Source organism: Myotis lucifugus, unplaced genomic scaffold (genome assembly GCF_000147115.1).
Source record: "Myotis lucifugus unplaced genomic scaffold, Myoluc2.0 scaffold_607, whole genome shotgun sequence".
Taxonomy (NCBI): Eukaryota; Metazoa; Chordata; class Mammalia; order Chiroptera; family Vespertilionidae; genus Myotis; species Myotis lucifugus.
In genome coordinates this window covers 314,465-329,063 of record NW_005871655.1, presented here as the reverse complement: position 1 = coordinate 329,063, position 14,599 = coordinate 314,465, and the positions used below count along the sequence as shown (strand labels likewise).

The following is a 14,599-nucleotide window of genomic DNA, read 5'->3' as shown; positions in this document are numbered from 1 at the left end:
TTTTTCTCAGAGCATTTGAACAACTATTCATTAGAATTATTTTTACTACTAATGACAGAATTTCTAAATTAGTTCTATTTCAGCAAACATTGATGTGGTACCTAAATTTCACCATTTGCAGTTAGATTTATTTTTTAGAAATAGTCAAAAGTCATTTGGATACTCTTCCAGTGAATGAAGAAATGCTCAAGATGGGCATTGCTATTTCAGAAAATATCAAGGATTGAGATTTATAAACTCTTAATTCGTAGGCTGTCACTAAAAGTAATTCCAAAAGAAGAGATGCAGAATATTTTAAATAGTGGCAGAAGTACTGTAATAAGTTTATAAATATCTTAAATATATATAAACTTATTTGGGGGCCACTGTGAAGGACAGGATCAGTTTGTATGTACAAACAACAGCACATTTGTTTTAAACGACTCATTTTCTTAAACAATATAGTTATTGTCATTATATCAACTATTGTATATCCCTAGAGATGCAAGAATTTTTGTTTCAAGAACTCAAAGAAATGAAGAAAAACGATATAACATCTACAAAATTACAGGCCAAAAGTAGAATATATATGAACACCAGAGGACTTAATATATGTTCCCTTTTCCTCACCTTTGTCCAGGGCCTCCTGGTCCCTTATTTCATGTTGACAGAGATTGCCGAGGGGCCAGCTCCCGTTTGGCAGAAACAAGATGTTCTAGCAGTGTAGATGGCCTACTAACCAGCCAGCATAGTGGTCAGAGAAACTGTATCCTGTGGTAGAATTGATAGTTTTTCTCATTTCTTTTATCTTTTTTCAGTTGGGCTTTGAAAAACACTTGCTAGATCCTTGCTGGTGTGTTTTGTTCATTCAGATGATGAACATGTGCAGCCTAAGGAGACTTTTCTAGAGCACGAAAGGGGCTGCTTGTGGCCAGCCTGGGCTCTGACCCTCCGGAAGCCACGAGACTTCCACTGGGAAAGGAGCCCTGAGACAGGATGTTTGCCGCTGTGAAAACTAGGGAGAAGATAAAGTGAAAGCTAGGGATAATTCTTTTAAAAACTAGGAATATGAAGATTATTTTTGTGAAGACCATGACAAATCAGAGAATTTAATTAAATTAAGACTTAAAAGCTTTTATGATAAACATCTAATCTCTAGAGAAAAATTCCTACTCACCTATTAAAAGTAGTTTTTAGTCATAAAACATTGGATATATTATTGAGGCAGTGTTATTACATTTTTATTTTAAAAAGTAGATACCATTCAACTAATTAACTTAATTTAAACATTTTCTGTTTTATTTCATTGGCTTAAAAAATCAGAAACCATGCCTTTTGAGTACTGTTTTGATTTCTGAATTTCTGAAGTGCTAGACTTGAGAATATTTTATAAATTTTAAAAATACTGCTTAAAACAAATGAAAAAATCTAATACAATGTCTTCAGTATTTGAAATTTATGAGCTAATTGATTTTCTTGATTGTGTTAATTACATATTTTCTCTAATTTCTAATTACTGAAAAGAACTTAATATTTCGCTGCATTTCATTAAAAACTCATAGTCGCATGTTGGTATTCTGGCAGGGGCAGTATTTTTATATCACAGTTAAAATGTATAAACTGGGTTTATCTGGATTCCCAAGTTGTAATTACAATCTTTTTTGCTTCCTTATAATAAAAAAAAATTGACAGAAGATATGATAGACCTAATAAAGTGAATAGAAATAGTCTTGAATACTGTCATTAAGTAAACTTCTATGACTAAAAAGTATGCTGTTTTCACCTGCTTTAGTAAAGAAGCAATAAAGTTAATAAGGTATATTGTCATAAATAATTCTTAATGAATAGTTTATTTATTAGATATCTTTTATTTCTAGAGAAATAATCTATTTTTCAATATTAGACCTCAGATACAAATATTTTCTTAGAAAAATGTCTAAACATATCATTTTTTATTAAATATAATATGCTTAAACATGTAATTTTGGAACTTTTCAATGTTAGAACAATATATTTATATTTTTTTCTATCCCTCCCCCAAGCTATTTTACTATCTTTTCCTTATTTTCAAAAAGACTTTTTCTGTTTAAGGAATTCATGTATGACAGGAATTCGCATAAGTATCCTGTATGTACAAATGTTGAGACATGGGACATGGAAAACAAAAAGTGAATAAAACATCCCAGCAAGGATCTTTGAACATTATGAAATTTAATGATATCAGAGTAGTATTTACTTTTTAACTTTTTTAAAATGGTGTCCTAGATCAGTACTAATCAAGAACTAATAACTGTCTCCTTCTTTCTTCCAACTTTCGGTGGGGAGAAAAGAGGCCTTACGTTACTACAATTCCTGTATGTAACTGAAAAATCCTAACAGTGGATTGTCCGTTTCCACTTAGCATGGGCACATATCAGGAAGCTACATGACATCAAGGAGGAGTCAATATAACAAAAAATTTAAAAGTAAAGAATATGGTGAGTACAGTACCTACAGTGATGACAACTTCGGTAACTACAGTGATGACAACTTCGGTAACTACAGTCAGGAAACAGAAGAAGATTTTGACAGTCAGCTCAAACATTACAGACAAGCTAAAGAACCCTCCAGTATTGCTTTAGGATCATCATTTTTTAAAGAACCAGGGAAAAAACAAAGAATGAAAGGAATTCAGCAAGGTAAGTTTTAAATTGTCAATCTGTTTTTGAATATAAGAACCTTATTAAAATAGGTAGTGATGGAGTAAAAACTTAGAGTTCTTAGCCCCTTTTCAAGATCAGTTTATTCATTTTTGTTTATTTTGTTGTCCTTGAGGACAAAAATCTATAAATATTTCAATCTGTATGAAATCTTAATATTTGAATTATAAAGATACCCTAATATTTTAAAAGTATGTAAAAGTATAAAACAATTTTCCTCTTATAGTTTTCCCTGAAATATACTACTGTACTTATAAAAAATAACCTACCTTTTTCCATCGTCTCTGATGCTCTAAGTACTTATATACTTTAGACCAGTAAAGACAGTGTTTTGGGAAGCTATTCTTTCTTTGTTTATCCTCACCTGAGGATATTTTTTCCATTGATTTTTTTAGAGAGAGTGTAAGGGAGTGGGGGGGCGGGGAGAGAGAAACATCAATGTGAGAGAGACACATTGATTGCTTGCCTCCGGAGTGTGCCCCAACCAGGCCAGGAATTGAACCTGCAAATGAGGTATGTGCCCTTGACTGGAATTGAACCCACGATCCTACACCTTAACCACAGAGCCAAACAGGCGAGGGCTGGGAAGCTATTCTTTTGTTAGGCTTTAAAATGTGGTTACCTTTGCTATGCATGTGTACTTAGGACTATGGACATATATCAAGATAGGAAATAAGAACCTAATCTAAAGAAATTTCTACAGTCATTACCTATTCATCTGCTATATTGAGACACATGGTCCCTGGGAAGGTCAGGGCAAGTTACCATAGAAAGACATGGTGGGCCCCATAAAGGTCGAAGCAAGCTTAAGAAATGTTCAGTCAATGTGTTCGACTCAAGAAAACTGGAGCAAGATGAGGCTGAGGTTAAACAGTGGGCACCCAAACTGTGTGAATCTATCCTTTAATTGTTGAGAAAAGCAGTTAGTTATAAGTAAATTTGGTTATTTCTATGGCTTTTTTTATTTCTTAGCAAAATCTAATTGAAAAATATGAAACTAGGCTTTGCTGAACTAAGGAAAAGAAATTTGACCATGCATCTGCTACTGTAATTATAGTCAAACAGTGGTGTGGAGATAACTCCGCATGGGAATACCCGAACGTGGAGGCCTCTTCATCCCTTCCCGCTGCGGTTTTCCATCAGGCTCTTTCTGTTTGTGCTGTTAATGAACTGAGTGATACATTTATTTTTGACATTTGTTTTCTCCTGGATTATGGAAGGAATATATGGCCAAATGCAGAAAACTTTTCCTATGTATAGACAAGATAATCCAACAAAGATCAAAGATAAAATAATTTTAATCCCTACTTCCAGAGGTAATTACTTGAACATTTTTGGTGTACTGTACATTCTTTTAGAATTTTTCTGACAATTATTTTTAACAAAACTATTTATACTGTGGTAATTTTATTCCCCACCCCCCTTAACTTCTTATGTTAATGTGTAGCTTTTAATGCCTGCATTCTAGTCAAAGTAAATATACCATAATTTGTCTCACAAATTGTTAGGTTTGTTTGATGTAATTGTTTGAGATTTAAGTTGCACCCAGTTTTTTAAAATTCTGTGATTAATCTTGCATATTTATACATATATCAGAAAACATCTTGGCAAACATATTTCTTAGGAATAAATTCTGAAATGTAGAATTGAGTCAAAAGACATAGCCACACATTTGAAGATTTTTGATGCATATAGCAAGGTGATATCCAAAAAAGTGATGTGCCTGTTTAAAAAAGTGATGATCCCTGCTAGTGTGTGAAAATGCAAAACTCTCCAGGTCCCTACACACAATATTCATTTTAATTTCTTTTAATGAGATAAAACTTTTTATTCGAATATTTATTGCCTATTTTGTAGGCTTAAGGTCATTAGAAAATGTATTAGTTCAATATGACTTTGGTAAAATAAGAAATCATTTTGTATTTTAACTTCCTACCCTAATAAATACTTTTTGCTATTTGGCTATCTTTTTAGATGCTTTTAAATAGCAAGTTTTTCAAAAGTAAAAGACAAGTCACCCAGCTGGCGTGGCTCAGTGGTTGAGTGTCAACCTATGAACCAGGAGGTCACAATTCGAATCCAGGTCAGGGCATATGCCCAGGTTGTGGGCTCAATCCCTAGTGTGGGGTGTGTAGGAGGTCATCACTCAGTGATTCTCTCTCATCATTGATGTTTCTATCTCTCTCTCCCTCTCCCTTCCTCTCTGAAATAATAAAAAAATATATTTTTTTAAAAAAGTAAAAGACAGATATAAGTTTTACTTGGAAATATATGTGCTATGTACTCAAAATTATCAATAGAAACTCAATTCACTATAAATTAACCACAAATACCTACAGTGTCTTCCATAGAGATGAATATAATATTTAATTCTCTGAAAAACTGAAAGCCTTCTTTTTCTAAAGAAAATTGAAAAGAATGAAGCTGGATTTGACTTCTCCATCCATGTACATCCTTGTTCCTTGTCTTCCTTAATGTTAACATCCCTTAAGAAACAAGAGCCCTGGCGTGGTGGTTCAGTTTGTTGGAGCATCATCCTGTATACAAAAAAGGTTGGGGTTCAAATCCCATACAGGTCAGGGCCTGTATGGGAGGCAACTGACCAATGTTTCTCACATCGAAGTTTCTCTCTCTTCCTTTCTCTGTATAAAAAATCAATGAAAACATATTCTTGGGTGAGGATTAAAAAACAAAATAAAAGTATAAGAAGCAATGCCCAGAAAGTTTTAAAATGTAAAGATTGAAATAATTTTTTTCATTGAATTTAGAGGAGAAAAATGCACTGTACATTATAGACTGTTAAAAAATAAGGTGTTGCCCTGGCCGGTGTGCTTAGTGGTTAGAGCATCAGCCACACACTGAAGGGTCTTGTGTTTGATTCCCGGTCAAGGGCAGGTACGTGCTGGAGGCAACCAAGGGATGTGTCTCTTTCACGTCAGTTGATATCTCTCTCTCTCTCTCCCTCTCTCCCTCCTCCCTCCCTTCCCTCTCTCCTTTCCTCCTTTCCTACCACTCTCTCTAAAAGCACTGGAAAAAAAAATCCTCAGGTGAGAATTAACCAAAAAAAACAAAAAACAAAACAGCTGTTTCCAATAAACTAATATATTGTACTGTTTTTCTATAGTATTTGAAGTACATTTTAACTTTTTTAGGTACTGAACAGAGGCTTAAAAGTTTTAATGTTGGTCGTGGACGAGGTTTGCTGAAGAAAATCAAACGCAAAGACCGTGGGGGAAGAGTCAGTAAAGGGCCCAGTATGTTTTCAGGAATGGATGACTTTCAAGAGGTACTGAGTTTATACATAATGAGGAGATTAGCTTCTCCATCATTTAACCTATTTGGCTACAAATAAAGCATTTGATTTTAATGCTACTTTTCTAGTAAAATGAATCATTCTTAGTTCAGATCAAATTAATATAAATAAATTCCAAAAAAGTAATTGTTTTTGAATTAGTCATGATTATAATATGGAGATGCAAATTTAGGTGACTTTGAAATAATACTGATATGTTTGAAAGCAGTTCAAAATAACAGTGATATATTTGGAAAGCAAAAACATGTTCTGTTCTCTGTTGGGCTTTCCTTTCCTAGGAGTTGTCTTCGCCAGATGCAGATGGCAATAAAATGGTAATAGCTCAATATGTAGCAAGCCAAGAAGAGAGACAGTAGTAAATTAGCTAACTAAAGTTGAAAGCATTAAAAGAGAAGAAAAGGAAATATAAATGGTTGGAAAGATGAATTAATGAACTACCCATATGGTAGATAGCAAATAAATATATATTAACTTGAACTCATATGTGTACATTTCAACTGTATAGCTACTGTATTCTGCCCACAGATCCAGTGAGGTCTGACTGAATTCACAGATAAGGGTGGGTTATAAAGCTGCAACCTTAGTTGAGAGCAAGGGGATAGCAATATATTGTAATTTAAAATGCTTGGTTTTCTGATATCTGGACTTAAAGATAATGGGTAAAGATTTCTTAATATGTATTCCTTAAGATACTACTTAGGGAAATGTTAGTAAGTGTGGCCTAAAAAAGGAAGTTGAGGCCCAGATAAATTTGTGAAACTCTGCACATACCACTCTTCCCTTAGGATTCTCAGTCATCATTGACATATTAAGGTCTCTGCTCAGATTAGGCACAAATAAGCCTGTTCATGTTCTGTGGAATAGTAACTTTGAACATTATAGACTGTTAAAAATCTTTTTGGGTGATTCTAACCTGCCTGTCCATCTTCTATACCAGTTGACCTCCAGAATGTGCTGCACTCCCTAGACCAAATTAGTATGAATACTTTCTAAGTAAGCCCTCTTTTACATGCATTACCTACTCTATACCTGGGGAAAAATAGCTTCCAGGAAAGCATGGCTTCAAGCAAGTTTCTGCCTGTCTCTGTGAGCTTCAGTTTGCTAAAATGAGAATATATACAGTATTAAATTAACTGTAAGGGCCCCTTCAAGCTAACATTTTAGATGTTTACAGATCTGGCCTACAACTAAAAGATTCTTTGTCATGTAATAGAAAATCAGAATACATTCTTTTTCAGTCATCAGATTTAGACTATTTTTTTATTTATTGAGATTAAAATATGTCATCGACTGTCCACTTATTGGTTGTCATGAGAGATTTCTTTTTGTGATCTTGGAAACAAGGGTGAGAGTGCTCATGGTCAGACCCATCCACGGTTGGGTGGACATGCTGAGTGGCTGGCATAGATCCACTTCCATCCTAGTCTTTTGAGGAAGTATAAGAGCCCCAGAGGCCAGATAAGTTCAGGAATACCTGCACATCTACACTAATTTCTTGAAAACTCAAGGGTACAGAACAAGCAAACTTTTCCTGGATTTTAAAGACTTACTATTTATTCTGTTGGCCATAAAATTCTTAAAATTATTTAGTCTTTATGGTAGCTATTAAATTTTCCATAAATATGTGTTCTTTTCCTGGTAGATCCTTCCATTTTCTCTTCCTTATATACTTTTAAAAATCTTTTATGCTTTTGTTCGTTGTACCAATATAATACATGCTTTAGAGTAAATTTAGAAGACCCAGTAGTGGGTTGCGTTTTCTTCTCTCCCTTCACCTTTCCCTTCTCTCCTTCTTTCTTGAGTCTGTGTTTTCTTAAAAGATGTATGAGTTACTGCAGAGCTGCTAATGTGCCAGGTGACTTTTGGTAAATCACTAACTTCTCTAATCTGCAGTTGTCATTATCTGTCCAGTGAGGGTGGTAAACCGGTGACTTCTGCCGTCCTTTCAGTTTTACTTAATAAGAGGATATTTGTGGTCCTTCTGTAGGCTCAAACTTGAAAGATCAGATCTTCTGGGCACTTTATTTTGTGCTAAAATTGTATTTGTTAGAGTTGCTTAGGTTTTCTAGATTATCTTGATTATAGTTAGAGTTCTCATAGTTATGTATACTGAGATATATTCTACTCATTTAAGCAGAACTAAACTGGAAAACAAAACAAAAACTACAATCCTCTATTAAAACACTGAGGCATATCATTCGAAAGTAACATAGACTGACAGAAAGAGACAAAGTGAGAGTACATACAGCATTAAATTAATAAAGCCTAGGTACTGCTTGGTGCATTTTTAGGGGGTTCTTTGATGATAATCACTAGATATTTTTACTGTTTAATTTCAGAGTATATTTCTCAGGTTGGCTCACTGGCTTTGCATAATGAACTCTCTTCAGCTGTCTATTTCATTATAGCCACGATTCTTTATACAGATGGCACACGTGAGCTGGTCATTTATATCTACTTTTTCTAAGTGAGCCAGAAATAGAAAATGTTTGTAAATCAAATTTACATAGATTTAAGATATTTTCAGTGGTACGTAAGAGTAAAGTATAGACACTTTTATTCTCTCCTGGGGCAATTTAGGTATACTTATATTTTTAAAAAGAACCTCAAGGATTATGTTTTCTTGGTATTGTGTTTTTTAAAAGAATTCTTACAGTAAAATGGATATTTCTGCTCTGAGCATTGAGGATCAGGTGTAAATCTGGCCATCTGTTGCTCAAAGTGTTTGCTTTGAGGCAATTTCCTATTTCAGTAGATTGTGCAATATTGTTCTCTGTCTTCTAGTAAATTGAGGGAAAAGGGAAACTGGAATCAAATCAGGAAAGCAAATAGTCACTGCACTTCTACAGTGCGCCAGGCACACACATGAGGGGCGTTCAGTGAACAGTGCTGCTTCATGGCCACATGAATGGCAGTCCTTAGCACGGCCAAGCCCCATCCCCTGTCGTGACTCAGTCTTTCTATACTCACAGAAGTCAAGTTGGCACCTGAGGAGAACAAAGGAAAACATAGGGCTGTGAGATTTGCCATCATACACTTTTTTCCTTAATTTTTTAAAATTTATAAATTAAAGGTAATACATCTTCACTGAGGATTTTTTTCTCTAAAGAAAGTACAAAATAATCTAATTTTTAAGAGATTCATCTAGAGACATACACTATTAAAGTGGGGTATATTTTTTTGTTTTTTATTTTTATTATAAAATTGGGATTCATTTTGGATGTGTAGAATGTTTCTAGGGTTTTTGTTTGTTTGGTGTGGTGGTTTTTTTTACTATGTAAGTAATTCTGCCGTTGTTATATTTATGAATAAATCTTTGTGTGCCTTCCTGATAATTCCTTTAGAATAATTCTATAAAGCACAAATTCTGTGTCAAACAATATGGAAATTTTAAGTCTTTTATAACATACTTATCAACACTATATTTTATTGTTTCTTTGCCAAAATGGAGTATTATTGTTAATTTTCAAGATTTTCATAATTTTATGCTTTAAAATGTAGTTATACATTCTCCTTAAAATAGAAATAGGGTTCTTTGCAACCACTATTAGCATACGCTGTTCACTAGAAGGCATATTTATCTCCAAATAAATGAGTAACCTCAGAATGTCCCATCTTGCCCACTTTTAATAATGAATTTGAACTGCTTTCCAGATTCATTTGACTGTATATTTTAGTACCTATTTAATGTATGTTGCATTTAAATAAAAAATTTTTCTTGCAGTATAATAAACCAGGGAAAAAATGGAAGGTGATGACTCAGGAATTTATTAATCAGCACACAGTGGAACACAAAGGAAAACAAATCTGTAAATACTTTCTGGAAGGGAGATGTATTAAGGTAAATTCACAGGGGTATCATAAATCATTTCACTTCCAAAATGCTCTTTAAAATTTAAACCTTTTTTGGGTGTTTTTTTTTTCATTTCTCATTTAGTTGTAATAAAACTGGTTCTTCACAATGCATCTAATGGAAATACTGTTCATCAGAACTCATTTAATTATATTTTGGGATATTGATGTAATTTGTTGAAATTAGATTTTATTTAATAAACACAGTGCTGGCTGTGTGGCAAGTCCTGTTCAAAGTGAATTACTAATATTAAATGTTTGAATCTTTATAGCAACCCTAGAAAGTGGTTACTATTACTGACCCATGGTAAACACGGCCACACCAGATGGTTAAATTAGTCCCCATAGTAGCTCAGCTAGACATGGTGATTGGGCAGATGCCCCTGAGCCTGCACTGTGCTGCCTTTGCACATACTAGTAGCTACACCCACCATCTTGGGCAAAAACTCTTAAGGAATTGTTTGGATTATTAGCTCATTATTTAAAGACTGAAGATAGAACCATAGTTCCGCTATGAAATGCCATGGAGACAATTCAATTCAGTTGTTTGTTTTTTTCTCTTTGTTTCCTCCTTTCTTTTCTTTTTGGAACAGGGAGATCAATGTAAATTTGATCATGATGCAGAGTTGGAGAAGAGGAAAGAGATCTGCAGATTTTATTTACAAGGATATTGTACGAAAGGGGAGAACTGCATTTACATGCATAATATCCTTTACTGAAAATATGTTAACCAAAATATTGAGGTTTGAAAAATCATTGAGGGTTTGAAAAATTCTGAGTACAACCTAGAAAGCCTAGTTTGATTTTAAATTTAAAACAACACATTACACAAACTAAGTCTAGTCAGCCTTTGTACTTTAGAAGGGCAAGCTGAGTTTTTTTCTTTAGGGAAATGAAATAAATAACATCCCTGTGGAGAAAAATCTGTGAAATAAAGGTACTTTGTATTTAATATACACTTATATATATTTCAGTAGCATGGGTTCCCGAAAGAGTTGGCAAAATACAGGGTGTCCCTAAAAAATGTATACATGCTTTAACAGCTGATAGCTCAATTTTGAAAATGAAATGTATTTCAATAAATACTGTCTTTATAATTATTCAAAGTGTGTGTGTACATTTTTGGGGATATGCTGTATTTATGTTATGACTTTATTATTTTTACTTAGGTTCATAAGTAATAAATTATCATTGTTAAACATTATAAAATCAGAGTCTTATCAAATCTTACCCCTAATTATCACTGTATATTCTTCCTCAGTTCTTTCTTTAGAAATCTATACATCTAAATTCAAATTGGTATTTACTATATGTTTATAGTTCATATATATATATATATATATATATATATAGAGAGAGAGAGAGAGAGAGAGAGAGAAAAGCTGGTTTTTCACTGCCTTTGATGACTAATGGAGCCTTTCTCCCTCAAACTGAACTCCATCTTTATTATGATGAAATGTTATGTGTATGGTGTTGTTCTAGAGTTTCTGTTTGGCCCCATGGCCTGTTCATCTTCCTATCTCTGCTGCTTTGATGAGATTATTTCTGCCTCACCAGTACACTTGATTTTGGTAGATTCTCATGTTTATTTTTCCAGATACAATTTAAAATAGTCTTGTCTAGTTCAAAAATAATGTAAAAGAAGAAAGTAAAAAATTCCTGATATCATTGATCTAAATGTAAAGATAAAGCCATACAAATACCAGAGGAGTGTGTGGGTGGGTTCCTTTATACTCCAGAACAGAAGTATGTCTTAAAATCCAGAAGCAATGAGAGAAAAGACTGAAAAATTGACAGCATAAAAATTTTTAATTTTACATACAAATATCTGACATAAGCCAAGTAAAAGATAAATAATAAAATGGGAAAAGTTGTTTGCAACTTATATCACAAAAAGTTTGATATATGAGCTTCTAAAAATTGAGAAGAAAAATGGGGCAAGACATACAGATTATTCATAGAGAGAAATGCAAATGATCCAAAACATGAAAAGATGCTCAATCCTATCTATATAAAAGGCTAATATGCAAAGTGTCCCCTCAGGAGTTCGACTGGGAAACTGGGAGTTGGATCACTCGCTGTGAAGTGTGCTGACCACCAGGCGGCAGCGCAGAAAGAAGGGAGGCCCCAGCCGGCAGCCACGAAGGACCCTACCTGTGCACAGATTTCATGCACTGGACCTCTAGTTCATAATAAGAGAAATGCAATTTATCTATGCCCAAGATACCATTTGCAGTTACCGGATTTGCAAAAATTCTCCCTCCTCCCCACCAAAAAAAGGGACAGCAAAGATTGTTAGCAAGGCTGTGATAAAATAGACACACTCAGACTTTGTTGACAGGAATTCGAAATGGGGTCACCCTTGTGGAGAAGAGCAGGGCTGTGTTGGCACAATTACACACGACTTCACACTCTGACATAGATCCTACCATTTTGCATATTTTGGTGAATTAATCGATTTGGGCATTGATTACTGATGGCTATTAAAACCATTAGATGAAAAGTTGATGAGAAATTTTGTAATTGATGAATGGGACTGACAACACCTACTCCAGCCCGTTAACCTTAACACTAAAAAGAAACAACTGGGCATCAAATGCCTCTTGATGCAATCGGGAGTATTTATTTTGACATCAATGACAAATATTAAAATTAACAAATAAATGATCCTATCTAATAAAGAGGGATTATGCTAATTGACCCTCACAGCATCACAAAGATGGCAGTACCCACAGCCAATAAGGCGGGATTATGTTAATTGACTGCCCCGACCTCAAAGATGGTGGCACCCACAGCCAATAAGGAGGGAATATGCTAATTGACTGCCACGCCCTCAAATATGGCAGCAACCAGTCCCCTCAACCCCACCACCCAGGGCTGGCCCGAGGTACAAGCAAGCCTCAGATGGTGGCTGCCCAGCTGCCCAGGGCCAGCCCGAGGCACAGGTAACCAGGGCCGGCCGAGGCTTGCACTGCCAGCAGTGGCAACAGCAGAGGTGTGATGGGGGTGTAGCCTTCCCCTGATCGCTGGGTTGCCTCCCTTCCCTGAGGGCTCCCGGACTGTGAAAGGCGGCAGGCTGGGCTGAGCCCCCCCCCCCCACCCAGTGTATGAATTTCATGCACCGGGCCTCTAGTATAAAAATAAAAGGGGAGGGGAACTGCTATAGATCAACTAAAGAACTTAAGATATATGTTAACCAGATGCAATTTGTGGACCATGTTTGGATCTTAATCTAAACAAAGCAATTATAAAAAGAGCTTTTTTTGAAACAGTCTAAAATACTTGTATATTGACAGGGTAGTAGATAAAGTATTAATTTTTCATATTGATGCTAGGTTGTGATTATTAAGAAAAATATTCCTTATCTGTTTGAAATAAACATGGAAATATCCACAGATTAAATGTGTTTGGATTATGCTTTGAATACTCCAGTGTTTTTTGATGGAGAGGTCTGAGGAGAGTATGGGGGTGGCATAGATCTCACAAAATTGCCGGGTGATGTAATTGAACTTACACGGGCAGTCTAAGGGAGCTAATTGTATTATTTGCTTTCCTTTGGCATATGTTTGATAATTTTCAAGTTAACCTTTTTTTTAATTAAATCTTTATTGTTCAGATTATTATAGTTGTTCCTCTTCCTCCACCCCCCCCCATCGCTCTCCTCCACCCAGTTCCCACCCCACCCTCTGCCCTTACCCCTCCCACTGTCCTCATCCATAGGTGTATGATTTTTGTCCAGTCTCTTTCTTCACCCCCACACCCCTTTCCCCCCAAGAATTGTCAGTCCACTCCCTTTCCATGCCCCTGGTTCTATTATATTCACCAGTTTACTCTGTTCATCAGATTTTTTATTCACTTGATTTTTAGATTCACTCATTGATAGATATGTATTTGCTGTTCATAATTTTTATCTTTACCTTTTTCTTCTTCCTCTTCTTAAAGAATACCTTTCAGCATTTCATATAATGCTGGTTTGGTGGTGATGAACTCCTTTAGCTTTTTCTTATCTGTGAAGCTCTTTATCTGACCTTCAATTCTGAATGATAGCTTTGCTGGACAAAATAATCTTGGTTGTAGGTTCTTGGTATTCATCACTTTGAATATTTCTTGCCACTCCCTTCTGGCCTGCTTAATTTCTGTTGAGAAATCAGCTGACAGTCGTATGGGTATTCCCTTGTAGGTAACTGACTTTTTTCTCTTGCTGCTTTTAAGATTCTCTCTTTGTCTTTTGCTCTTGGCATTTTAACTATGATGTGTCTTGGTGTGGTCCTCTTTGGATTCCTTTTGTTTGGGGTTCTCTGTGCTTCCTGGACTTGTAAGTCTATTTCTTTCACCAGGTAGGGGAAGTTTTCTGTCATTATTTCTTCAATTAGGTTTTCAATATCTTGTCCTCTCTTTTCTTCTGGCACCCCTATAATTCGGATGTTGGTACGCTTGAAGTTGTCCCAGAGGCTCCTTACACTATCTTCATATTTTTGGATTCTTTTTGCTTTTTGCTTTTCCAGTTGGGTATTTTTTGTTTCTTCGTATTTCAAATCTTTGACTTGATTCTTGGGATCCTCTTGTCTGCTATTGGATCTCTGTATATTATTCTTTATTTCAGTCCGTGTATGCTTAATTTCTAGTTGGTCTTTTTTCATATCCTCCAGGGTCTCACTAAATTTATCGGCAGTTTCCAGAAAATTCTTGAAAAACCTTATAACCATGGTTTTGAACTCTATATCCAGTCGTTTGCTTTCCTCCATTTCTGTCATTT

General features: G+C 35.1%; 1 protein-coding gene across 5 annotated transcripts in view; it reads left to right on the top strand.

The window, feature by feature from the left end:
* The window catches only part of ZC3H6 (zinc finger CCCH-type containing 6), a 51,514-nt gene that overhangs the window by 25,746 nt on the left and 11,169 nt on the right, over positions 1–14,599 (top strand). For 3 of the 5 annotated variants that reach the window (XM_023745957.1, XM_023745956.1, XM_023745955.1), the window contains 5 exons: positions 2,381–2,657; positions 5,171–5,230; positions 5,831–5,964; positions 9,716–9,832; positions 10,437–10,548. In XM_023745957.1, coding sequence (XP_023601725.1) covers positions 2,405–2,657; positions 5,171–5,230; positions 5,831–5,964; positions 9,716–9,832; positions 10,437–10,548 — 676 coding nt within the window. In that variant the 5' untranslated portion in view covers positions 2,381–2,404. The remainder of the gene's footprint in view (positions 1–2,380; positions 2,658–5,170; positions 5,231–5,830; positions 5,965–9,715; positions 9,833–10,436; positions 10,549–14,599) is intronic. The other 2 variants (XM_014447054.2, XM_023745958.1) reach the window with 2 other exon arrangements.